Below are 25218 nucleotides of genomic sequence, written 5' to 3'. Positions count from 1 at the left end.
ACATACATGGAGAAAACATCTAAACTGATGGAAAACAATCTGTAAAACAGAACAATCTATAATGGATTAGGAAGAATATACTAGGATATTTAAGGAGGATCATTGATTAAGATTGAATTTACGTTTAGATACAATAAAAGATGCAAATTCATGTCCAATATATATATTTTTTGTAACATCTTAAAGCATTAATCTTTAGAGGCATCTGTGGATCAATTCCACTTGATCTTGGAGGATTTCTCTAGCACTAGAAAAAGCTAAAGGATGGCTTTTAAAGTGAAGTAGTCAGATAAAGACTTGATAGTAATGTACCAGGTAGGATACTGTATTTGCCTAACACATTGTTGGAAAGCTGTATATTTTTTGTAAGTTCTTTTAGGGCCTGGCTCTCTCTGAACTACAAAAATAGTTTATTCTGAAAATGACAGCATGTTATGCTACATGTATTCTCCATTACTGCATTACAGATCAGATCTGCTCAGGCTGTAAATCAAAACAAGACTTTTTAAAATATTTTATTGGCAAAAAAACCACTTCTGCTAAATTACAATTCATCAGGATTTCCCTTTGTATCTTCTAAAGATTTAAACGAGACAAAACAAGACTTGCTCTTCAGTGTCTGAAAATCCTTCTTTGGTCCTCTCTCTCTCTCATATGAACAGAACCCCAAGCAAAATAATTCTGAAAGCTGATGGTAATGACATATTGAAGACTCAAGACGCAGTTCTTGTCTTTCTCTCTCTTTCACCAGATTCAGATTCGAATGTGAAATGTACTATTTACAAAAAAAAAAAAAAAAAATCAAATCACTTATGTGCGGCTTTTCATCTGTAGATCTAAAAGCACTTTTCTAAGGCTGAATAAACTAACAGCTGAAAGCCAAATGCTAGGACTGTGTTGCAAGTCGGTGATTGTTTCATAGACACATTTTTTGGTACCTGGTCTTTTTGTGTAACTGCACAATTTGAAACACTTCATAGGATAAGACAGAAGTCAGAAACTGAGTCTGGAGAGAAAAGTATAATTGAGTGTATGCTGAATAGTAGTATTTATGAACGGTAATTCAGTGTAGTGTGTGACAGAGATCCAGTCATCCTTAACTTGGGTACACTTAATTTTATTTTCTGGTTTGGGGATAAGAATTTAAAATGCTGAAGTTTTGAAGAATCTTATGATTTAATTAAAAATTCTTTAATTTTAAAAGACTGTTTCCATTGCAGTGTTGCCAACTCTTCCAAATCTATCATGAGTCTCTCAGTATTTTGTAAATCCCATCTCTTGGAGTCATGAGATTATGTGAGAATCTCAGCTCTATATATATATATATATATATATATATATATATATATATATATATATATATTAAAGCAGGTTTCTAGCACTCCTGGGTGTGGAGAAAAGTTGGAAAATATGGTCTGAAGTTCAATAAACAAAAGAGAAATAAGAACCCAAATCATTTTTTAATCTTGTTAATTTGGGGAGATGAGGGTTGACTCATGTCTTTTGAATGGTTAAGGTTGGGAATAGTGGCACTGACTGTTAGGGAAGTTTTTAATCTGCAAGTGCTTGTAAACCATGTGCTTGTAAAGGGCCTCTGATAGAAAGTAAGGAGGATTTCCATATGTATAACAAGGCTGCTGTTACCTGAGGAAATCAGGAGCTCGTACTATCATGTGCTGAAAATCTTCCACAGAGAGTTTGCCATCATTGTCTTGATCAGCTTCATCAATCACCTTGTCACATACAAGAGAAACCTCCTCTGGGGTAAGTTCATTTCGGGTCAGTTTGTTAACAGTTTTCTCCAAGTCTGATTTGCATATGTAATCATCATTGTTAAAATCTGTCAAAGGAAACAGAATGAATAATTTCAAAATTACAAGAGCTGTCCTCTACATGTCTCTCAGCCAGCCCCACAGTGAAAAGTTGTGTGTGTGACTCATTACCAAATCCCAATACCTCTGAATAATGGGACTCCCAAATAGAATTTTATAATTGTACACTCCTTGCAATTTTTAATTTGCATTTATAAAATTTATAAAAATACCGCTGTCCCTTTTTTTTTCTCCACCAGCTGCATGTGTTTCAATGATCACAGGATCTTCTCCTTCCCAGAGGCTAGTGAAGCTTAGAAAGAAAAAAAAACGCACTCGCGATGAAATGTTCTCCGAGCTCACGCTGTCCTCCCACACTGACAGAGCACAGACGAATGCGTGGAGGCAAATAATGTCAGAGTGCAGGAAAGCACAAAATGACCGGGAGGAGAGGTGGCGGGCTGAAGAGAGTAAGTGGCGGGCTGAAGACAGGGCTGAAGCTCAAATGTGGCGGCAGCGTGATGAGAGGAGGCAGGATTCAATGCTGAGGCTGCTGCAGGACCAAACCAGTATGCTCCAGTGTATGGTTGAGCTGCAGCAAAGGCAGCTGGAGCACAGACTGCCACTGCTGCCCCTCTGTAACCAACCGCCCTCCTCCCCAAGTTCCATAGCCTCCACACCCAGACGCCCAAGAACGCGGTGGGGGGGCCTCCGGCCAACCAGCCACTCCACCACAGAGGATTGCCCAAAAAAAAGAAGGCTGTCATTCAATAAATTTTAAAGTTGTGAACTTTTAAAGTGCTGTGCTTAAAGTGCTGTGTGGCATATTCCTTCCCTCCTCCACCACCCCTCCTGGGCTACCTTGGTAGTCATCCCCCTATTTGTGTGATGAATGAATAAAGAATGCATGAATGTGAAGCAACAATGACTTTATTGCCTCTGCAAGCGGTGATTGAAGGGAGGAGGGGCGGGTGGTTAGCTTACAGGGAAGTAGAGTGAACCAAGGGGCGGGGGGTTTCATCAAGGAGAAACAAACAGAACTTTCACACCATAGCCTGGCCAGTCATGAAACTGGTTTTCAAAGCTTCTCTGATGCGTACCGCGCCCTCCTGTGCTCTTCTAACCGCCCTGGTGTCTGGCTGCGCGTAACCAGCAGCCAGGCGATTTGCCTCAACCTCCCACCCCGCCATAAATGTCTCCCCCTTACTCTCACAGATATTGTGGAGCACACAGCAAGCAGTAATAACAGTGGGAATATTGGTTTCGCTGAGGTCTAAGCGAGTCAGTAAATTGCGCCAGCGCGCTTTTAAATGTCCAAATGCACATTCTACCACCATTCTGCACTTGCTCAGCCTGTAGTTGAACAGCTCCTGACTACTGTCCAGGCTGCCTGTGTACGGCTTCATGAGCCATGGCATTAAGGGGTAGGCTGGGTCCCCAAGGATACATATAGGCATTTCAACATCCCCAACAGTTATTTTCTGGTCTGGGAATAAAGTCCCTTCCTGCAGCTTTTGAAACAGACCAGAGTTCCTGAAGATGCGAGCATCATGCACCTTTCCCGGCCATCCCACGTTGATGTTGGTGAAACGTCCCTTGTGATCCACCAGAGCTTGCAGCACTATTGAAAAGTACCCCTTGCGGTTTATGTACTCGGCGGCTTGGTGCTCCGGTGCCAAGATAGGGATATGGGTTCCGTCTATAGCCCCACCACAGTTAGGGAATCCCATTGCAGCAAAGCCATCCACTATGACCTGCACATTTCCCAGGGTCACTACCCTTGATATCAGCAGATCTTTGATTGCGTGGGCTACTTGCATCACAGCAGCCCCCACAGTAGATTTGCCCACTCCAAATTGATTCCCAACTGACCGGTAGCTGTCTGGCGTTGCAAGCTTCCACAGGGCTATCGCCATTCGCTTCTCAACTGTGAGGGCTGCTCTCATCTTGGTATTCATGCGCCTCAGGGCAGGGGAAAGTAGGTCACAAAGTTCCATGAAAGTGCCCTTACGCATGCGAAAGTTTCGCAGCCACTGGGAATCGTCCCAGACCTGCAACACTATGCGGTCCCACCAGTCTGTGCTTGTTTCCCGAGCCCAGAATCGGCGTTCCACAGCATGAACCTGCCCCATTAGCACCATGATGCATGCATTGGCAGGGCCCATGCTTTCAGAGAAATCTGTGTCCATGTCCTGATCACTCACGTGACCGCGCTGACATCGCCTCCTCACCCGGTATCGCTTTGCCAGGTTCTGGTGCTGCATATACTGCTGGATAATGCGTGTGGTGTTTAATGTGCTCCTAATTGCCAAAGTGAGCTGAGCGGCCTCCATGCTTGCCTTGGTATGACGTCCGCACAGAAAAAAGGCGCGGAACGATTGTCTGCCATTGCTCTGACGGTGGGAGGGGCGACTGACGACACGGCTTACAGGGTTGGCTTCAGGGAGCTAAAATCAATAAAGGGGGTGTCTGTACATCAAGGAGTATTTCAGGCAGGACTTCATGGAGGGTTCCAATAAGAAATGGTGCACCTAAGTTATCGTTCTTATTGGAACAAGGAGGTTAGCCTGGTCTCTGATTGATACATGGCTAGATTTACCTCGCTGCACCTTCTCTGTGAGTGACTGCAGTGTGACCTAGAGGAATGAGTCCCCTAGACAGGGGAGGAGGCAAATGAGTACAAAACAAATCTGGTCTATTTCTTGTTTTGACCCACTCCATCTATCTTTTACATCTTTGGCTGGCAGCAGACGGTGCAGAAGGACTGCATGCCATCCACATCTCATGGCTGCTCGGCAGAAGATGGTACAGTACGACTGCTAGCCATCCTCATCTCTTGCCTGCCAGGCAGAAGATGGTACAATACGACTACTAGCAATCCTCATCTCTTGCCTGCCTGGCAGAAGATGGTACAGTACGACTGCTAGCAGTCTGTATCGCCTGCCCGCTCACCATAAGACGGTTCAATAGGACTGACTGCAGGACTAAAGAGAATGACCTGGTCAAGTCACTCCAAATTTAGTCCCTGCGCCCATGTCTGCCCAGGCGCTCCCAGCCGACGTGGCCAGGAGCACCTCGGACACGGCGAGGACGACTACCAGTCGTATTGCACCGTCTGCTGCCAGAAGGCAATGGGTTGCTGCTACTGTGCAGCAAAGCCGTACCGCGTCTGCCAGCACCCAGGAGACATAGGGTGACGGTTACCTGAGCGGGCTCCATGCTTGCCGTGGTATGGCGTCTGCACAGGTAACTCAGGAAAAAAGGCGCGAAATGATTGTCTGCCCTTGCTTTCACGGAGGGAGGGAGGGAACGGGGGCCTGACGATATGTACCCAGAACCACCCGCGACAATGTTTTAGCCCCATCAGGCATTGGGATCTCAACCCAGAATTCCAATGGGCAGCGGAGACTGCGGGAACTGTGGGAAAGCTACCCACAGTGCAACGCTCCGGAAGTCGACTCTAGCCTCCGTACTGTGGAAGCGCTCCGCCGAGTTAATGCACTTAATGCACTTAGAGCATTTTCTGTGGGGACACACACACTCGAATATATAAAACCGATTTCTAAAAAAATGACTTCTATAAATTCGACCTTATTCTGTAGTGTAGACATACCCTAAGGTACCTAGTAGCCCTGTTTGAAGAGGATTAGGTTAACATGAACTTGGAGCATTTTAGTTCATGCCTGCAGCAGCCACACAGGGGAATTACAGCACAAAACTTTGATGCATATTGCTGTTCACATGCCTGTAGTCCAAACTGCGAGGTGGTGTACACAAGCAACTAGTATGGACAGACTTATACTGGTATAAAGCTGACTTATACCATTATGGCTGTTCCCCTTCTTTTACGGGAACAAGCTATGCTGCTATAAGCACTTTTATATTGCTGTAACTGTGTCTCTTGTTACAGTGTGTATGGTAACACCCATTGTTTCATGTTCTCTGTGTATATAAATCTCCCCACTGTATTTTCCACTGAATGCATCCAATTAAGTGAGCTGTAGCTCATGACAGCTTATGCTTTAATAAATTTGTTAGTCTCTAAGGTGCCACAAGTACTCCTTTTCTTTTTGTATCTCTAGAAAGACCAGGGGTTGGCAGAGGGAATGCATTTTAACTACACTGTCCAACAGGGCCTATATGGGATAACTACTATGTGTATTTGAAGAAATTCTTGAAATGGAGGCTGTGCATTACCACTATGGTCAGTTTTCAAAGTTTCAGGCCTCAGCAAATTCTTTAGGTTCTCTTATGAACCCTCCAATAACTGAGGGCAGCTCGACAGAAGTTTGAGGCTTGGTCTACACTAGGAACGTATGTCAGTATAACTGTTGCTCAGCCGTATGGAAAATCCACACCCCTGAACTACATAGTTATACCAACACCCACCCATCCCCCTGCTGTAGATAGCATTGCATCAATGGGAAGGCGTCTTCTGCTGACATAGCTACTGCCTCTTGGCCCTGGTCTACACTAGGAGTTGAGGTAGAATTTAGCAGCATTAAATCGATTTAACCCTGCACCCGTCCACACGACGAAGCCCTTTTTTTCGACTTAAAGGGTTCTTAAAATCGATTTCCTTACTCCACCCCTGACAAGGGGATTAGCGCTTAAATCGGCCTTGCCGGGTCGAATTTGGGGTACTGTGGATGCAATTAGATGGTATTGGCCTCCGGGAGCTATCCCAGAGTGCTCTATTGTGACCACTCTGGACAGCACTCTCAACTCAGATGCACTGGCCAGGTAGACAGGAAAAGGCCCGCAAACTTTTGAATTTCAATTTCCTATTTGCATGGTCACCTGCAGCTTGCCACGCTGGCCAGAGCTCATCAGCAGAGGTGACCATGATGGAGTCCCAGAATCACAAAAGAGCTCCAGCATGGACCAAACGGGAGGTACGGGATCTGATCGCTGTATGGGGAGAGGAATCCATGCTATCAGAACTCCGTTCCAGTTTTCAAAATGCCAAAACATTTGTCAAAATCTCCCAGGGCATGAAGGACAGAGGCCATAACAGGGATCCGAAGCAATGCCGTGTGAAACTTAAGGAGCTGAGGCAAGCCTACCAGAAAACCAGAGAGGCAAACGGCCGCTCTGGGTCATAGCCCCAAACATGCCGCTTCTATGATGAGCTGCATGCCATTTTAGGGGGTTCAGCCACCACTACCCCAGCCATGTTGTTTGACTCCTTCAATGGAGATGGAGGCAACACAGAAGCAGGTTTTGGGGATGAGGAAGATAGCTCACAGCAAGCAAGCGGAGAAACCAGTTTTCGCAACAGCCAGGAACTGTTTCTCACCCTGGACCTGGAGCCAGTACCCCCCGAACCCACCCAAGGCTGCCTCCCGGACCCGCCAGGCGGAGAAGGGACCTCTGGTGAGTGTACCTTTTAAAATACTGTACATGGTTTAAAAGCAAGCATGTTTAATGATTAATTTACCCTGGCATTTGCAGCTCTCCTGGATGTACTCCCAAAGCCTTTGCAAAAGGTTTCTGGGGAGGGCAGCCTTATTCCATCCACCATAGTAGGACACTTTACCACACCAGGCCAGTAGCACATACTTGGGAATCATTGTAGAACAAAGCATTGTAGTGTATGTTTGTTGGCATTCAAACAACATCCGTTCTTTATCTCTCTGTGTTATCCTCAGGAGAGTGATATCATTCATGGTCACCTGGTTGAAATAGGGTGCTTTTCTTAAGGGGACATTCAGAGATGCCCGTTCCTGCTGGGCTGTTTGCCTATGGCTGAACAGAAATGATTAGGGGTCTGGAACACATGACTTATGAGGAGAGGCTGAGGGAACTGGGATTGTTTAGTCTGCAGAAGAGAAGAATGAAGGGGGATTTGATAGCTGCTTTCAACTACCTGAGAGGTGGTTCCAAAGAGGATAGTTCTCAATGGTAGAAGATGACAGGACAAGGAGTAATGGTCTCAAGTTGCAGTGGGGGAGGTTTAAGTTGGATAGTAGGAAAAACTTTTTCACTAGGAGGGTGGTGAAACACTGTAATGCGTTACCTAGGGAGGTGGTAGAATCTCCTTCCTTAGAAGTTTTTAAGGTCAGGCTTGACAAAGCCCTGGCTGGGATGATTTAATTGGGGATTGGTCCTGCTTTGAGCAGGGGGTTGGACTAGATGACCTCCTGAGGTCCCTTCCAACCCTGATATTCTATGATACTATGATTCCCTGCTGTTAGCCACAAGGACGGGTGAGGGGCTAGCCATGTGGTGGGGGTAGGCAAAATGCGACCTTGGAACGAAAGCACATGTGCTGTGTATGTAATGTTAACAACAAGGTTTACCGTGAAAGAGTGTAGCCGTTGTTCTAGAAAATGTGTCTTTTTAAATACCAGTCTCTCTTTTTTTTTCTCCACCAGCTGCATGTGTTTCAAGGATCACAGGATCTTCTCCTTCCCAGAGGCTAGTGAAGATTAGAAGGCACACACGCGTGATGAAATGTTCTCTGAGCTGTCCTCCCACACTGACAAAGCACAGACGAATGCGTGGAGGCAGACAATGTCAGAGTGCAGGAAAGCACAAAATGACCAGGAGGAGAGATGGCACGCTGAAGAGAGTAAGTGGCGGGCTGAAGAGAGGGCTGAAGCTGAAAGGTGGCCGCAGCATGATGAGAGGAGGCAGGATTCAATGCTGAGGCTGCTGGAGATCAAACCAATATGCTCCAGCCTATGGATGAGCTGCAGGAAAGGCAGCAGGAGCACAGACCACCGCTACAGCCCCTGTGAAACCAACCACCCTCCTCCCCAAGTTCCATAGCCTCCTCACCCAGATGCCCAAGAATGCGGTGGGGGGGCCTCCGGCCACTCCACCTCAGAGGATTGCCCAAGCAACAGAAGGCTGGCATTCAATAAATTTTAAAGTTTTAAACTTTTAAAGTGCTGTGTGGCCTTGTCCTTCCCTCCTCCACCACCCCTCCTGGGCTACCTTGGTAGTTATCCCCCTGTCTGTGTGATGAATGAATAAAGAATGCATGAATGTGAAGCAACAATGACTTTATTGCCTCTGCAAGTGGTGATCGAAGGGAGGAGGGGCGGGTGGTTAGCTTACAGGGAAGTAGAATGAACCAAGGGGCGGGGGGTTTCATCAAGGAGAAACAAACAGAACTTTCACACCGTAGCCTGGCCAGTCATGAAACTGGTTTTCAAAGCTTCTCTGATGCGTACCACACCCTCCTGTGCTCTTCTAACCACCCTGGTGTCTGGCTGTGCGTAACCAGCAGCCAGGCGATTTGCCTCAACCTCCCACCCCGCCATAAATGTCTCCCCCTTACTCTCACAGATATTGTGAAGCGCCCAGCAAGCAGTAATAACAGTGGGAATATTGGTTTCGCTGAGGTCTAAGCGAGTCAGTAAATTGCACCAGCGTGCTTTTAAACATCCAAATGCACATTCTACCACCATTCTGCACTTGCTCAGCCTGTAGTTGAACAGCTCCTGACTACTGTCCAGGCTGCCTGTGTATGGCTTCATGAGCCATGGCATTAAGGGGTAGGCTGGGTCCCCAAGGATAACTATAGGCATTTCAACATTCCCAACGGTTATTTTCTGGTCTGGGAATAAAGTCCCTTCCTGCAGCTTTTGAAACAGACCAGAGTTTCTGAAGATGCAAGTGTCATGTACCTTTCCCGGCCATCCCACGCTGACGTTGGTGAAACGTCCCTTGTGATCCATCAGTGCTTGCAGCACTATTGAAAAGTACCCCTTGCCGTTTATGTACTCGCTGGCTTGGTGCTCTGGTGCCAAGTTAGGGATATGGGTTCCGTCTATGGCCCTGGCACAGTTAAGGGAATCCCATTGCAGCAAAGCCATCCACTATGACCTGCACATTTCCCAGGATCACTACCCTTGATATCAGCAGATCTTTGATTGCATTGGCTACTTGCATCACAGCAGCCCCCACAGTAGATTTGCCCACTCCAAATGTTGTCTGGCATTGCAAGCTTCCACAGGGCTATTGCCACTCGCTTCTCAACTGTGAGGGCTGCTCTCATCTTGGTATTCTTGCGCCTCAGGGCAGGGGAAAGCAAGTCACAAAGTTCCATGAAAGTGCCCTTACGCATGCAAAAGTTTCGCAACCACTGGGAATTGTCCCAGACCTGCAACACTATGCGGTCCCACCAGTCTGTGCTTGTTTTCCAAGCCCAGAATCGGCGTTCCACTGCATGAACCTGCCCCATTAGCACCATGATGCCCACAGTGTCAGGGCCCATGCTTTGAGAGAAGTCTGTGTCCATGTCCTCATCACTCACGTCACCACGCTGACGTCGCCTACTCGTCTGGTATCGCTTTGCCAGGTTCTGGTGCTGCATATACTGCTGGATAATGCGTGTCGTGTTTAATGTGCTCCTAATTGCCAAAGTAATCTGAGTGGGCTCCATGCTTGCCGTGGTATGGCGTCTGCACAGAAAAAAGGCGCGGAACGATTGTCTGCCTTTACCCTGATGGAGGGAGGGGCAACTGACGACATGGCTTACAGGGTTGGCTCACAGGGAATTAAAATCAACAAAGGGGGTGGCTTTGCAAGAAACTGAATGGCCCCCTCAAGGATAGAACTCAAAACCTCTAGAACTCAAAACTGTGTTTAGCAGGCCGTTGATTTCACGGAGGGAGGGAGGGAGGAGAAAATGAATACAAAACAAATCCGGTCTATTTCTTGTTTTGAACCACTTCATCTATCCTTATACATCTTGCTGGCAGCAGACTGTGCAGTACGACCCCTAGTCATTGTCAACACCTGGGTGCTTGGCAGAAGATGGTGCAGTATGACGACTAGCCATCATCTTCTGCTAGCTGCAGGTTAAAAGACAGTGCACTGCTGGTAGGATTCAATCGCCACAAGACGAAACAAGGGAAATGACCTGGCTGAGTCACACCCATGTTTGCCCAGGCACCCGGTTAAAAGAGCACCCAGGACTATATTGATGATGGCTACCAGTCATACTGCACTGTCTGCTGCCAAAAGGCAATAAACTGCTGCTGTGTAGCAATGCAGTACCACGTCTGCCAGCACCCAGGAGACATACGGTGACAGTGAGCTGAGCGGGCTCCAAGCTTGCCGTGGTATGGCATCTGCACAGGTAACTCAAGAAAAAAGGCGCAAAACGATTGTCTGCCCTTGCTTTCACGGAGCAAGGGAGGGAACGGGGGCCTGACGATATGTACCCAGAACCACCCGCAACAATGTTTTAGTCCCATCAGGCACTGGGATTTCTACCCAGAATTCAAATGGGCAGCGGCGACTGCAGGAACTGTGGGATAGCCATCCACAGTGCAACACTCCAGAAGTTGACGGTTGCCTCGGTACTGAGGACACACTCCGCTCACTACATGCACTTTGATTGTGTGTCCCCCCACACAAATGCTCTATCACGATCACAATAAAAAAACGCTTTCTACAAACCGACTTCTATAAATTCGACCTAATTTCATAGTGTAGACGTACCCTTGGGGAGGTAAAGTACCTACATCAACATGAGATGCTCACCCATTGGTGCAGCTAGCATCTTCACTGAAGTGCTGCATCAGTGCAGAGTTGTACATGTAGACCTGCCCTAAGAGAGATGATCCCCTTGTTTGTGATAATGAGGGCCATATAAGTACCAAAGTACATACACAGACCCAACTGAGATGGCAGTTTGCAGTGCACATTTTAAGTGCTCTTGCATCAAGGAACCTTGAGTCATATACAGCACCAGGATTTCCTCCAAACTTTACTATCTATGCCAGTTTCACTCACCATAAATTTTAAAGGCATAATAAGCTTTGAGGTCTCTGGGAGCCATTTCACTCAGGACTGAAAACATGTCCAAAAAGTCATCTAAAGTCATGTTCCCCTCTCCATCCTCTGAGAAAACCTCTGCTATCCGTTGACGGAATGGATTGTCCTGTGGAACAGGGATGCAGGATAAAACAGGTCACTCTTTACTATCATTTATGTCAAGGCACCCGATGGACTCAGTAGCCCAGATCCAGTTTTGCCCCCTTTTAACCCAGGTGTGGCAGACAAACACCCCCTTGCTCTGCTACTCTTTTATGTACTAAGGCTGACTCAGAGACCAGCAGGCCCAGCTTCAGCCTTCTCTATTCTACATGGTGTTTCAAAATGTTTTCAAAGACAACTACTGAATTAGAGAGCTATTCACCAGGAAGCCAGGATTCAGATATCTTTCAGCCTCCTGGTAATTAGTACAGGATGAATTATTTAGCAGAAGTGGAGGAAAGTGAAATGTGGCTCCCTATCTAGCATCTGTGTTCCTTGGACTGTACCTTCAGCTCTGCCATGCTGCCAATAAGTTCATAGGGAAGCTTCACATCTGGTTTATTTATATAGCTGAGTGGGACCAGCTGTGGGGCCAGGTCTCGGTATCTGTAAAACAGTCTGGAAAGGGAAGGAAAGGCTCATTTAGGGCTCAATATACTCATGGCTCTAATAACAATGTTTGTCTATTCAATATTGCTCTTTTATATTTCACATCATTTAGCAGGGTGGTTACATTTAAATGTCACATAGTATGCTTGATGAAGGAAGAAACATAGTATTAAATATACTTCTTGTATTATATATTAACCAGAAAAGTTATTTTCAGTGTTACATAAAAATGAAGGGGGTAAAAAGGTCTAATCAAGAACTAGGCAGTTGTACTATGGGAAACAGAATGACAGAAGCAGTTTTCTAACTTTATTTAGTAATTTACTACTGTCTCAGTGATGCTTCCATCTCACTTCTGCTAGTCTGACATCACTCTATCTGCAGCCATTTTTACATGATTGTATTACTGAGAGGAACAGCCTTCACAGTTCTCAATGCTCTAAAACTAATCCAGCTAAAATTCCACTCTGGAGAAAGCAAAACAACATAAAACAGTATTTCTAACTATCTGGATTATTACTACTAAACCAGCAGCCTACAATTGTTCCCCCTCATCCCCCACAATATCCACCACAGCACTTTAGCCCTTTGCTCACACTCACTGTAGACTTTCATCTTGAGAGACCAGAGCATGCATCCTCACACTCTCATGCACTTTCCATGGCCTGCCTGTCTTAATCCCCAACCCCTAATCTTTCTAGCCTGCTAGTCCTTTTTACTCTATGATCCAGGTTCTCTCTTTTGTCTCCAGCCCCTTGCCTCCTCCTGATTATTTATTATTTGTATTACCATAGCAGCTAGGAGCCTCAGTCATGGACCAGGATACAAACAGCACAAAAAGACACTCTGCCCCAAACAGTTTACAGTCTAAGTTGGCTGCCACTTTCATGCAACTGGTTCATGAATGTTTTAGAAGCCGATAAAGAAATTGGCCAGAATGGCAGGAATCACATTGCCCATCTAAGAACTGAAAATTGTCAGCTGTTTCTTCAGGAGTCCCATACAATGTGGTAAGAGGACACTTAGCTCAGCAAATTAAGAACATAGTATCTCTGTGTCTCTTATTAAACTAATTCAGCTGCCAGCCTTAGTAAGTGATAGAATGGCCATTCATATACAGCAAATCCTGATATTACTACCCTATAGCTTTGGTGTGACCTCCAGTGCACCTGGTGCAGTTCAGCTGACTGGGGAAGGCAGGCCAGGAGGCTGGCGTCCCCTCAGAGGATACACAGCCCCCTCATACTAGGATCCTCCTTCTGGTGGGGTGCCAGTTGGGATAGTAGGAGGTGGCTCTGCTACTGCACTGTCCTTCCTGAAGAGGGAGAATCTAATTCAGATAGAAACTACAGTACTACAATCTTTACATGGCTGCAAGAGCTGCAGAAGCCTCTAGGAAAGGATTCCTCCAGCACCATCCCTATACAATTCCCCTGGTCAAGTCCCTGCGCTTGAAATAGGGTTTACCTCCCTATTGCAGCAATATATTTTTCATGAGTCATAGAAGGGCAAATTAAGCCAAACCCTGTCTCAGTTCAACAGCTCTATCTGACTAAACCTAGGAACAGAACTGGGTCAGATCTCTGGGTTCTAATCTGCTTTCACTCTGCTTTTCTCAGATGGATTCTAAGGGAAAGGGAAGCTTGTGGGTGTTCTGCACAGTTTTTTCCCCTGTACCTGCAGTGGCACCTCAATCTGTGTTTTAGTTTCTTGAACAGTCCTTGTTCCCTGGATAGAGAAAATTAATAAAGGCAAGAAATAGCAAAACAACCCTCCCCCCCACACACACTTTTTGTCTTTTAAGTCCTTCTCAAGATATTAGTCACCAGTAGCCTTTTCCATGTTCCTCTGATTCCCAGCTAGCCACCCAGGCATTAGTACCCCCACTTGAAAGCTGCTTTACTTGGCAAGTGTATCTCCAAAAGAGGCCAAAAGAGCTGCCTCATATCCACATGCAAAATCCATGCTGGGATGTATGTGGGCAAATGCTGCTCATGGCTCTGTGTGGCCATGAATTCTGAGTGAAGCCTTCTCAGTGATCCTGTCCTAGTGAATAAGGTGCTGCAGAAGAGACAAAGGGAAGAGCTGCTGGGTTAGAAAAGAGCTGTAAAGCACTGCGCCGCATTTTACAAACTAATTCTGCAGACAATCTTCTCAGTAATATTTCATTCCAGCTCCCATTGAAGTCAAGGCCTCTTATTGTGGTGTTAAATATGGATTTAGGTGCCTAAATGAAGGCACACAACTTTAAACATTTTGGGTGTAATAATGACACACAGATTTTTAAGGTCTGAAGGGACCTCTGTGATACAAATAAGCAATCTTCAAAAGATCTCAGAAGAATTAAGAATGGGGTGCAATAATGAAAATATTTTATGCCTACCCTGCCTTTGAAATGCGCAAACCTTTTCCCCCAGCAAAAACAAACAAGAAAACCCACTGGTGCTAGGAATAAGGAACACCTCCAGGACTATGTAGTCCACGCAGTGGTAGGAGTGTCCTCTACCCTAATCTCTTAGGCTTTCCTTAGATACCTGCTAAAATTTCCCTTCCTTTTTTCTCAGCTTTAAGGTTTAAAAAAAATGGGCTTGTTGTACCCTTCAAATGTGGGACTTCATCCTGCCTTTTGTTGCCCACCTAAACCTCCCACTGATTTTGTTGGGACTCAGAGCCAAGAATGGGAGAAGATCTATAAAATGACCTCAAAATTTATTTATTTTTCTCAGTGCTATTTACTTCCATTCTTGCACTAGACTGAGGAGCCCATTCACAGTTGTCACCAATGAAAATGGTATCAAACAATGGGACAGAATTTTCTAAAGCGTTTCCTATCAATAATAAATGCCTTATTCATGATATAATTATGGTCTTGGCCTCTATTCAATACGTGAAGACACAACCAGCTTAGGTTTAATTTATTACAGAGGTTCACTTCATTTGCATTTTGTGCTGCACAGCACTCATAAACAGAGACCAGAGTGGGCAGCAATAGGAGATCACAGCCTGCTGTAGAAGGTCACTCTCCTTATGAAATTGTCATCTGCACTCTACTTTCCAAAGGAATTGGCGCATTGATGTTGTGCAGTGACAACCTAAGAAAAGGACAGGTGCTGGAAGTGTTTCTGCTGATTAATTTGCTGCATGGTAAATGAGAACCAAAAGCTGATTTCTCCGTGCAAACAGTTGTCCACCACATCAGCAGAATATACTACTATTGTGTGCCAGCACCTGCAAAAGTAAACTGTGGTACCACTAGGAGACCAGGTTCAACTTGCCAATTAGGACTCTTGATCCCTCAGCCAATGAGACATATAATGTATTACAAATCACTAAGCCCTTCCTCCTCACCCCCTTGTTCCCAGGCGACTAAAGATCAAATGAATTGTCTAATATGTATCACTTACTTGGAAGAGGTCCTAAAATTTCTGGAAATGAGCGATTCAGGCTAACCCAGGCCTTGTGCTCCAGCGAGGCAGCAGGCTTCAGAATATCAGGCAGCTTTTCACACATAAAGTCCCAGTGGGTGGCATCATGTTGTCTCAGCAAAAGCTTTTAGGCTACTTTGATGCTGGTGTGATTACTGTGGAATCATTTTTGTGAAATAATTTAATCCCTAATCTTGTATCATGGGCCTTGGGACTTGCAAAAAATGTCTCAGGAAAATATAATAAATGCAGATGTAAAAAGAGACAGAAAACAATAGATGCTCAGGAGACAGCACTGTGTTGTCAGGACAAAATAAAAAGCTTTCACTTTAGCTTTTGCTGTTTTAATAGAAAAAATGAGCCAACCAAAGTCATGGAAAAGAGCATGCTACAGGGTCAAAGCAGAATGATTTCAAAGCTAGAACAATCCTGCATTTGTAAAGAGATGAAATAGAGGCTCTAATTACATTTGTATACCTCATATTTCTATAAATCTAAGAAATTATAGTTACCATTAAGAAAATAAATCTGCATGGCACTACAATATTTCTTAGGTTACAATATAAAGACAATAGAACAAGATCATGCACTACTGGGAAAATACTTAATCAAACAGAAGGCATATGCCAAGGGTAGCAGTGTTCTGTGTAGCACTTGTTATAAAACAAGGTAGTGGGGCATGGGGCCCTCTGACAGAGTATTTAGTGAAATACTTAGATGTAACTTGTTATAGTGTTTTGGGTGGAAGTGGCTGGCATGTTAATTGAATTATAGATTTTTGTCTTAACTAAAAACATTGAACATGATTTTTGTGCGTGTGTTATCTGCTGTTATCTATCATAATGACACCGTAATAAATCCTATTTAAAACTTATTAAAAAGATTACTAAGCTCACTAGGTAAGTGGCCTGACTTTATAATAATCTCCTTATAGTTTTACAGACAAAAAATATAGACGCACCTCAGAATTTCTTTCCTTGTAAAGAATGTGCAGTCCTGTAAAATATGGAAAGATATAAAATGGGGTGGTGAATTTGTTTGTTTTTAAACACACACTGGCCCAAACTCTTTCCTGTTGTAAACACACTGACTTTGCTGGATTTACATTAGTGATGAAGCTAGCCCAAGCTTTATAAACTTTCTGTTCAATTATAAAGTAATGTTTGACCATTTCTTCTCACATAAAAAAAAGTAAAGAGGTATTAAACAGCCATAAATCATTTACTCTAAAGACTTCGGACACCATTTGATATTCCTGGTTAGTGCCATATAACTAAGTGCTGGACACTTCTTTAAAACAACCTGCCATTATCCTGCATTGTGTCTAATTTGTCTTTTGTTTGTTCTTACCTGATACGCATCCAGCTGCTCTGGAGTGAAAATGGTTTGTTTATTGCCCATTTCTGTTTCTGAATCCTGATTCTTGTCCCATTGCTCTTTCCCCTTATCTTTACAGGAAGGCTGAATATTGAGATATGAAAAGCTGCAACAATGAGGTTCAGACAGAGAGGAGGATCAGGTAACCACCTTCCCTGCTCCATGGATTTCAGAATCATAATAGGAGCATTTCATCAAATCTTTAGTCTGAATACATAAGACTCTCATACAGCATCATTCACCTGCTTCCTGTGTGCTCTGCAGAGACTCGTATTACAGCATTTAACAAACAACTAATACACTTTCTATCCCTTGTCTCTGAGCTAGATAGGGAACTTTGTGGATGTTAGTTTTATGTTTCTAGCAAATAAATTCACATACTTGAAGACTGCTAGGAACTCTCTTTCTTCCTTCAACATTCAGCAACTCACTCTAAAAAAGAATCACAGTGAGTATGGTCCTGAGTCCTTTTCTTAATGTTCATTATAATACACATTCTGCTCCATATGCTAAGACTATACTGTATTTTTGACTGTGTACAGCAGCAGCAGCAATATTATACTCAAGCTCTCGCTCTTTTTTTTTTTTTTTTTTTTTTTTTTAACATCCATCCCATGCCAACGTTGGCACACAATGCAGAAACCATTCCTCTGCCATTTACTGAGGCTTCCTTCCATTTGCTCTATGATATACAGATTGACTATTCTGTCTTCCCTGCTAAGGTTTCTTCTTAAGGTTTCTCTTATGTGTTGTCATTTCTAACACCAGTTGGTTTCCACTTGACACCTTCATGTGTGAGTCTGTGTTGGCATCCGGATTACATGACCCAAAAATGTCCAGTGCCCCGTTCTGATTCTAGTGGAAATGAGCTACTGGTTGGTGAAGTGACTTCTCTGAGCAATTAGTTGGTGATGAACTCTTTCCAACCAATGCCCAGAATCTTTGATAGGCACTTATTTGCAAAGGCATCTAGTTTTATACGTTTGAGTAGATCTCCAGTTCTCACAGACGTACGTTAGCATTGAGATTACATTTGAACTGAAAATTCTCAGTTTTTTTTTCTGGTGCTGTATAGCTTTGATTTCCATATGTTCTTGAGCTTTCTGCAGTGTGATACCACACAGGATGAAAGAGGTAGGGGATGTAAAGCTTAGAGAAGAACAGGTTGGATTCGGCCCAAGAGATGCTGTGCAGATTAGATATCCATATTAAGAACCAGCATACAAAAATGTATAGAATGTCAAGCTCCCCTCTTCATCAATGTAATTGATTTTCCAAAGACATTTGACAGCCTACACAGTCATACATCGTGGAATATTCTTCCTTCTATAGTACCCCAGCTAAAGTCATCAACATAATCAAGAAATGTATACAAATGCAAAGTGCTCTGTAAAAATTAACAGCCAGACAACAGAGTTTTCAGTGTGGACACTGGCATGATACAGGGCTGCATTTTATCTCCACTATAGCTTGGCATTACCATAAACTGGATAATGAAGAAGTGTGTTAGCAACACATACACCAGTATAACATGGGTAGATGTCAAATGCCTAGAAGACATAGACTTTACTAATGATACTGCGCTACCGAGCAACACCATCAGAAATTTACAAAGACAGAAAACTTGGCAAAAACAACAGGCCAAATGGGGATCAAATTCATTATGCTAAAATAAATATCCTTGAAACCCAGACATCAAGCAGTAAGGCAAAAATATCAAGAAAGTAGAAAAATTAATTTATCTGGACAGCACCACGTTAGCCAACAGAGACCTTTCAAGGATAGGAAAGGCATCCACAGCCTTTACCTCTCTCTTTACTCGGTCATAATTAGTCACATTTGTTATACATAGAAAAGAGTACATAGTGAGCTGTAGCTCACAAAAGCTCATGCTCAAATAAATTGGTTAGTCTCTAAGGTGCCACAAGTACTCCTTTTCTTTTTGCGAATACAGACTAACACGGCTGTTACTCTGAAACCTTTCCTTATCTATGTTCTCTACACCAGTCATGATTTTATAGACCTCAATCATATCTCCCCTTAGCCGTCTCTTTTCCAAGCTGAAAAGTACCAGTCTCATTAATCTCTCCTCATACGGAAGCTGTGCCATACAAGTGGGGACACTGAGAGCCATTGAACCAAACTGTAAACCCTGCATATAATGGAAACCACTGCTAAAGCACCCCCTGCACCCCTAGTTACAGCACCTATGAAGTTTGGGGGGGTTCTTATTTGCCTTTGATTTATGAGCCTTTATGGTTTGTTTCGTTCGCTTCATGTCTTCAAGCTCTTTTCTGCAACCACTGGGGCAAGAAACTTTAAAAAATTAAAGCTGAGATGTTCCTGTTACCTCCTGATTCCAGCAGCTGGGGCTTTAAGAAAAACACCAAATATTATGAAACTTGCAATAAAATTGTGAGAGGTGCCAACTGTCAGGGCAAAATGAAAGGACGGCACTTTAGCTTCTGCTTGGCTCTAACAGACAAACAAAATGAGGACAACGAAAGCCACGGCAGCCAGTATGTTACAATGTCAAAGCCGAATGATTTCAATACTGGAACAGCCCTGCTTTGGTAAGGAGACAAAAGTGCCTTTAAACCAGAAGAAACGGATCCTCTCCACCAGCGCCCTAGCTCTGAACGCTCCCTCCCGCGCTCTGCTGTTGTGTTGTGTTGTGTTGCGTTGCGTTGCGCCGGCGCCAGCCCGCGGCGGTCGCAGAGCCCGAGCGCCGGCCCCACCGCCCAGCTGGGCCCAGAGAGACCCGACTGCAGAGGCGACTCCGGGGACGTGTTGGTTTTTCCTCCTTCATGCACTATGGCAAGTTCCGTTTGGGGCGGGGCCTTCCCCGGGGCCGGGGACCGGTTGTGACGGACACGTTGCTTACAGCGGAAAAGCTACCCGTGCACTGCACAACACAACACAACACAACACAACACTCCTCCTGTCATCCCGCGGAGAGGCCCCCGTCCCTCCCACGGGGCGGCGGCTACTGACAGCACAACAAGAGCTCGGCCCTCGGGTCCCGAGCGCCGCCCGGCTCCCGGGCGTCAGCCCCACCCCATTGCCGGCGGGGGCAGGGGCTGCGCGCCTCACGGGCAGGAAACCTCGCTCCCGCCTCAAGCTGTTGCCCCGCCCCGTGCCAGGAAGCCCCGCCCACGCGACCCGGGTCCCCCGGAGTGTAACCCGGAAGCGGTCGTGCGCCTGGCCTAGGCCCCGGCGAGGGATGGCGGATTACGAGGGTGTCCAGCGCGCGCCGCTGCGGCTGAAGGGGAGCGGCGCGGCCCCGGCGCTTGGGAAGCGGTGAGCTCCCGGGTTGGTCAGTGGGGCTCCCGGCCGCTGGTGGGAAGGGAGGATGGTTCCGTGGTCGGGGGGCTCCCTTGGCCTCTCCTCTGAAGCTACTCGGTCTGTTTTGCTCCAGGAAGAAGAAGAAGGTGGCTAAGGACAAAAGCAAAATCCTGGAGCAGATCGTGAGCAGTAAGAAGCAGGAGGAGGAGAAGAAGCGGGCTCTGGACAAGCGGACCCCTGCACAGCTTGCCTATGAGAAGATGCAAGAGAAAAGGGTATGGGGCCAGCTCCTTCTGAGCAGTGCTGGGGGTCGGGCAGGGGAGGGAGAGTAATGGCTGGGCTGTGTTTGGCCTACGTGAAACTTGCTTTTACTTTAAACTTGCCTAAAGGATATTTTTGTAGCTTGCCTCAAGGCAAAGGTCAAATCTAAGTTGTGAAATGCAGACTCAATGTGTTGTGTTCACACGTAAAAAATAAAAGTATCACAGCAGTGTGCTTCTGTTAAAATTTTAGCAAATGGAAAGAATACTGAAGAAAGCCTCCAAAACTCATAAACAAAGAGTTGAGGTAAGCAATGTTCCCTCTAATTTTTTACATCCATGTGTGTAATTAATTTTATGTGCTCCAATATGGAGGTGATGTGTGGCGGGGTGGGGCTGAGGGATTTAGAGTGTGGGAGGGCGCTCAGGACTGGGGTGTGGGCAGGGGTGGGGCTTAGGGATTTGGTGTGCAGGAGAGGGCTCAGGGCTGGGGCAGAGGGTTGGGGTGTGGGGGGTGAGGGCTCTGGCTGGGGGTGAAGGCTCTGGGGTGGGGCTGATGGGTTTGGGGTGCAGGCTGCCCTGGGGACCTAATCAACTATGTGAACAGGCAATACAACGGGCTATGGAATTCAGTGTTGACAAATGCAAAGTGTAATGCATATGGTACCCATTGCTGGGTTCTAAATTAATTATTAAGTAAGGGGGGAAAGTAGTCAGTGTTTGGTATATATAAAGTGAAGGATTGGAAATATAGAAACTGGTGACACATCTTCAACTGAAATACTTTGTTCAATTTTTATCACCCTGTCATCCTATCTCAAAATACACAGCAGGTGTAGAAGAGGCTCTAGAGCAGGGGTGGGCAAACTTTTTGGCTTGAGGACCACATCTGGGTATGGAAATTGAATAGCGGGCCATAAATGCTCACAAAGTTAACAATTCAGAGATATTCAAATAAACTTTATTAAATATACATTTTAGTGGAAATAAACATAAAACCTTACTTACTATTCTAAATATACCGTCATAACAATGTCTTACAATAATTAAAGTAAACTTACGCCCTTTCTCTCTAGCCTGAATTTGTCGGGTGTCAGCTTCCAGTCATTGGAACTCATTGAGATTTACCAGCCCCCTGCTCTCAGAAATCTCCTCCCCAATAGGTCCCAACAGCCCACAGCTTTGAAAACCGCCACCAAGCACTCAGCTAAGCGAACAAGTAGCAGCCAAGTGGGCTTGCACGTTCCGGGTTCTGATGGCGCGTGAGGTGTGTTTGGGTTGTGCAGCCAGAGTAACATGCGCACCCTCATGCCTGTCACACAGGTCCTGAACACGCGGGAGCACCGGAGCGGGGCAAGCCCCTGACCCCGCTCTCCAGCAGGAGCGCCAGAGTGGGGCAATGGAGCTCGAGGGCCAGATTAAAAGGTTTTATAGGACGCGGCCCGCGGGCTGCAGTTTGCTCACCCCTGCTCTAAGCAGCAGAAATGGAGGCATAAGAGACTTATATATGAAGAGAAAAATGGAGGATTAGAACTGTCCTTGTTTTGGAGAGAAGACAAGGATATTAGTGAGGTATATAAAATAGGTGGTATAGAAAGATAAATGTGATATTTCTTTGTAATCTCTTTAAATACAGCAAAAGGGGAATAGTGAATGAAATTGAAAGGGAACAGATTTACAACTGATAAAAGAAAAGTAATCTGTGTAGCTCACAACCATATTGAAATCAAGAGTTTTTACCTGGATCCAAAAAAGGATTAGCCACCTATAAGGACTTCTTAAATGATACAAGGTCAAAAGCCAACCACTTGATGGAAAATTAGGTAGAAACTTTCCTTCGGGGCATTCTATTTCATAACTGTCCATTGTGGGGTTTCTTGCCCCTTTCTCTGAAGCATCTGTTCATTCCCTCTGAAGCACCTGGCATTGGCCACTGTTGGAAGACAGAATACTGGGCTAGATGGACCATTGGACTGACCCACTATGGCTGCTCTTATGTTCTTATCTGGTGCTGGCAGACAGGATACTGTACCAGTTGTGCTACTGGTTTGATCTGGAATTGCCAAGTATAAACATGGAGGAGGAAATAGCAAGATCAAGTATGTCAGTAATATATATCTTAAAATACTTTTTTTCCTCCTAGGATTTCAACAGACACTTGGACGCTCTGACTGAACATTATGACATTCCCAAAGTTAGCTGGACTAAGTGAATGTCTTCTTTTCCACAGTTTTGGATTCTGAGCAGGCTTTTTATTCAAAGGAAATGACTTCGCAAATCTCTGCTCTCCAAGTTGTATATTTTATTAATGTTATGTAAACATTTGTATCCTGGCACTTTTTTCATTGTTCATTTAAAACTATGTTCACAGCACAGCCATCTTCTTGAACTACTAGTAAAGGCCCTGAGCCTCCACTCAGGTGCAAGGATATGGATCCTTTGCAGAGCTCTCAGCAGGATCAGGGCCAAAGGTAGTTCAAGCTTATTGGAGAAATTTATCTAGTGTATTGTTCTAATATTAGCTGGTAGATACCTTTTTTCTTCTTTCCTTTGAAAGGAGGATAACTTCAACAGTGTCCTACATAATAAACTTCATTTATGAATTCAAGGGATTATGTCGTTTGTCTACATCTAGAATTACTCTTAAATATTTTCTGGTTGCTTCCTAAAATTCTTCTTAAACTGCTTGTAACTCTTCAAAATAACTATAGACCTAGAACTACAAGTGAGAAAAGCTTATTTACAACCTTTTTTCTGTGATTGGACTATATATGCAAGGGAGAATGGTGGCACCTTGATGGTACCTTGGCAGTTATCAGCCTCACCCCACTGAACTGATTTTATATTTACAATTCTTTAGTCCCTCATTCTGTTTTGGAAGAATACTAAGTGCAATTCTAGGTTAAAATTGTAACATTTAATTATGAAAATAAGTAAAATATTGCTCAATTAATAATCGTGGGAGTTTAATAAACAGAATCAAAGTAATCAAGTTCAGCCCTCTGTGCTGTGGCAGGAGCAAGTAAACGTTGCCTATCCCTAACTAGTGTCTGGCCTACCTGTTTTTAAAAGCCTCCAGTAGTGGGGATTCCACAACAGCCCTTGGAAGCCTGTTTCAGAATTTCATTACCCTTACAGTTAGAAAGGTTTTCCTAATAGCTAATCTAAATCTCCCTTGCTGCAGATTAAGCCCATTGCTTCTTGTCCTACTTTTAGCCGACATAGGAGAACAATTGATCACTGCCCTCTTTGTAACAGCCCTTACCATATTTTAAGTGTCTCAGCAGTTTTCTTTTCCCAAGATGAAATATGACTCTCTTTTTAGCCTTTCCTCATAGGTCAGTATTCCAAAACCTTTTATCATTTTTATTATCCTCTGGACTCACTCTCATTTGTCCACATCTTTACTAAAGTAGAGCACCTACAATTGGACATACACCAGCTGAGGCCTCACTATTGCTGTATAGAGCAAGACAATTACCTACCATCTTTTATATACAACACTCCTGTTAATACAGCTTAGAATATTAGCCTTTTTTGCAGCTGCATCACATTGTTGACATTCAATTTGTGATCCATTATAACCTCCCAGAACCTTTTCAGATGTAGTACAACCACGTTAGTCATTTAGTAGTTGTGTATTTGATTTTTTCCTTAAGTACTTTGTATTTAGTGTATTTCATCTTACTGAATTCAGACCAATTCTCCAATTTGTCATGTTGTTTTGAATACTACTCCTGTCCTCCATAGTGCATGTATCCTCCGAGCATGGTGTCATTTGAAAATTTTAGAAGAATACTCTCCATTCCATTATCCAAGTCACTCATGAAAATATTGAATAGTACCAGACACAGAATTGACTCCTGCAGTCCCCACTAGATACGCCCTCCCAATTTGACAGCAAACCATTGATAACTATGCTTTGAGTATGGTCTTTCAACATGTTATGCATCCACCTTTTAGTAATTTCATCTAAATAGCATTTCCCTAGTTTGCTTATGACAATGTCATGTGGGACTGTGGCAAAAGTCTTGCTAAAATCAAGAGATAGCAGATCTATTGCTTCCTCGCATTAACTAGGGCAGTAACCCTACCAAAGAAAGAAGGAGAATTCACTAATTGATAAAGACAGGACAAAATGGCGAAGGTTACAAATAAAAAGTAGGTAAAAGCACTCTGATGAACAAAAACAGCTGCCCTAAGCTCATCTGTGGGTCAGCGTGTGCCACCCGAAGGACAGGGGGTGGCAGGAACACCCGCTTCCTCCCCTAAAACGACTTATTCCACAGAGGGGGAAGTGCAACTCCAGGCCTGGGGTGCTGCGTCTCCCCTGGGAAGAGACAAGAGCCTGCTCCTGGTGCGAGGCCGCGGCCCCGCGAGCCTCTCCTGCCAGCTCTCTCTGGTCCCACGCCGGCTGATGCACCGCTATGCTCCTTCCACCCGCACTCACCGGAGCGACAGACTCGAGAGGAAAGCGAGGGCCAGACGGGCGCGGATAGGTCTGATCCCTCAACCACCGCAGCTGCCCGGAATGTTTCCATTAGAGGGTCTCAGAGAAGTGCCTCTAGAGTCCCGCTCTACGCTCAGCTTCATCTCGCGGCCATTTCGCTGACGGACCTCCGCGCGGCCATATCCTTCCGCCCACGCAGCGACTGCGAGCCGGCTCCGAGCTTT

The 25218-nt window shown here is 44.9% G+C and overlaps 2 protein-coding genes across 2 annotated transcripts; one reads left to right on the top strand and one right to left on the bottom strand.

Moving 5' to 3' along the window:
* On the bottom strand, positions 1-19468 carry CIB3 (calcium and integrin binding family member 3). Its single transcript, XM_084614705.1, has 7 exons — positions 17381-19468; positions 16973-17105; positions 16584-16618; positions 12095-12206; positions 11565-11712; positions 1645-1840; positions 1-775 (listed from the first exon to the last, which is right to left on the bottom strand). The coding sequence occupies exons 1-7, from the start codon at positions 17416-17418 to the stop codon at positions 754-756; spliced, it is 684 nt and encodes a 227-aa protein (XP_084470831.1). The 5' UTR covers positions 17419-19468; the 3' UTR covers positions 1-753.
* A 7-nt stretch (positions 19469-19475) lies between these two features.
* FAM32A (family with sequence similarity 32 member A) lies at positions 19476-23152 on the top strand. The gene is made up of 4 exons (XM_084614704.1): positions 19476-20299; positions 20418-20559; positions 20798-20851; positions 22688-23152. Exons 1-4 carry the CDS (start codon positions 19491-19493, stop codon positions 22754-22756), a joined length of 1074 nt encoding a protein of 357 aa, XP_084470830.1. The 5' UTR covers positions 19476-19490; the 3' UTR covers positions 22757-23152.
* The last annotated feature ends 2066 nt before the right edge of the window (positions 23153-25218 follow it).

This window comes from Lepidochelys olivacea, assembly GCF_965140295.1.
Source record: "Lepidochelys olivacea isolate rLepOli2 genome assembly, chromosome: 25".
Taxonomy (NCBI): domain Eukaryota; kingdom Metazoa; phylum Chordata; order Testudines; family Cheloniidae; genus Lepidochelys; species Lepidochelys olivacea.
The sequence above is the reverse complement of the archived record's forward strand: the minus strand, read 5'-3'. Positions and strand labels throughout refer to the sequence as shown.

What these genes read in the sequence shown, in the direction of transcription:
- CIB3 (XM_084614705.1), bottom strand. Translation starts at nt 17,418, where the DNA reads ATGTTGAAGGAAGAAAGAGAGTTCCTAGCAGTCTTCAA. An exon ending in ACAAGGAAAGAAATTCTGAG is followed by an intron (nt 12,207 to 16,583) that starts GTGCGTCTATAT and finishes TTCCCTTTCCAG; the next exon opens with ACTGTTTTACAGATACCGAG. An exon ending in CGAGCTCCTGATTTCCTCAG is followed by an intron (nt 776 to 1,644) that starts GTAACAGCAGCC and finishes TTTTGTAAATAG; the next exon opens with TACATTTCACATTCGAATCT.
- FAM32A (XM_084614704.1), top strand. Translation starts at nt 19,491, where the DNA reads ATGAGGACAACGAAAGCCACGGCAGCCAGTATGTTACAATGTCAAAGC. An exon ending in AGAAGATGCAAGAGAAAAGG is followed by an intron (nt 20,560 to 20,797) that starts GTATGGGGCCAG and finishes TTAAAATTTTAG; the next exon opens with CAAATGGAAAGAATACTGAA. An exon ending in CTCATAAACAAAGAGTTGAG is followed by an intron (nt 20,852 to 22,687) that starts GTAAGCAATGTT and finishes TTTTCCTCCTAG; the next exon opens with GATTTCAACAGACACTTGGA.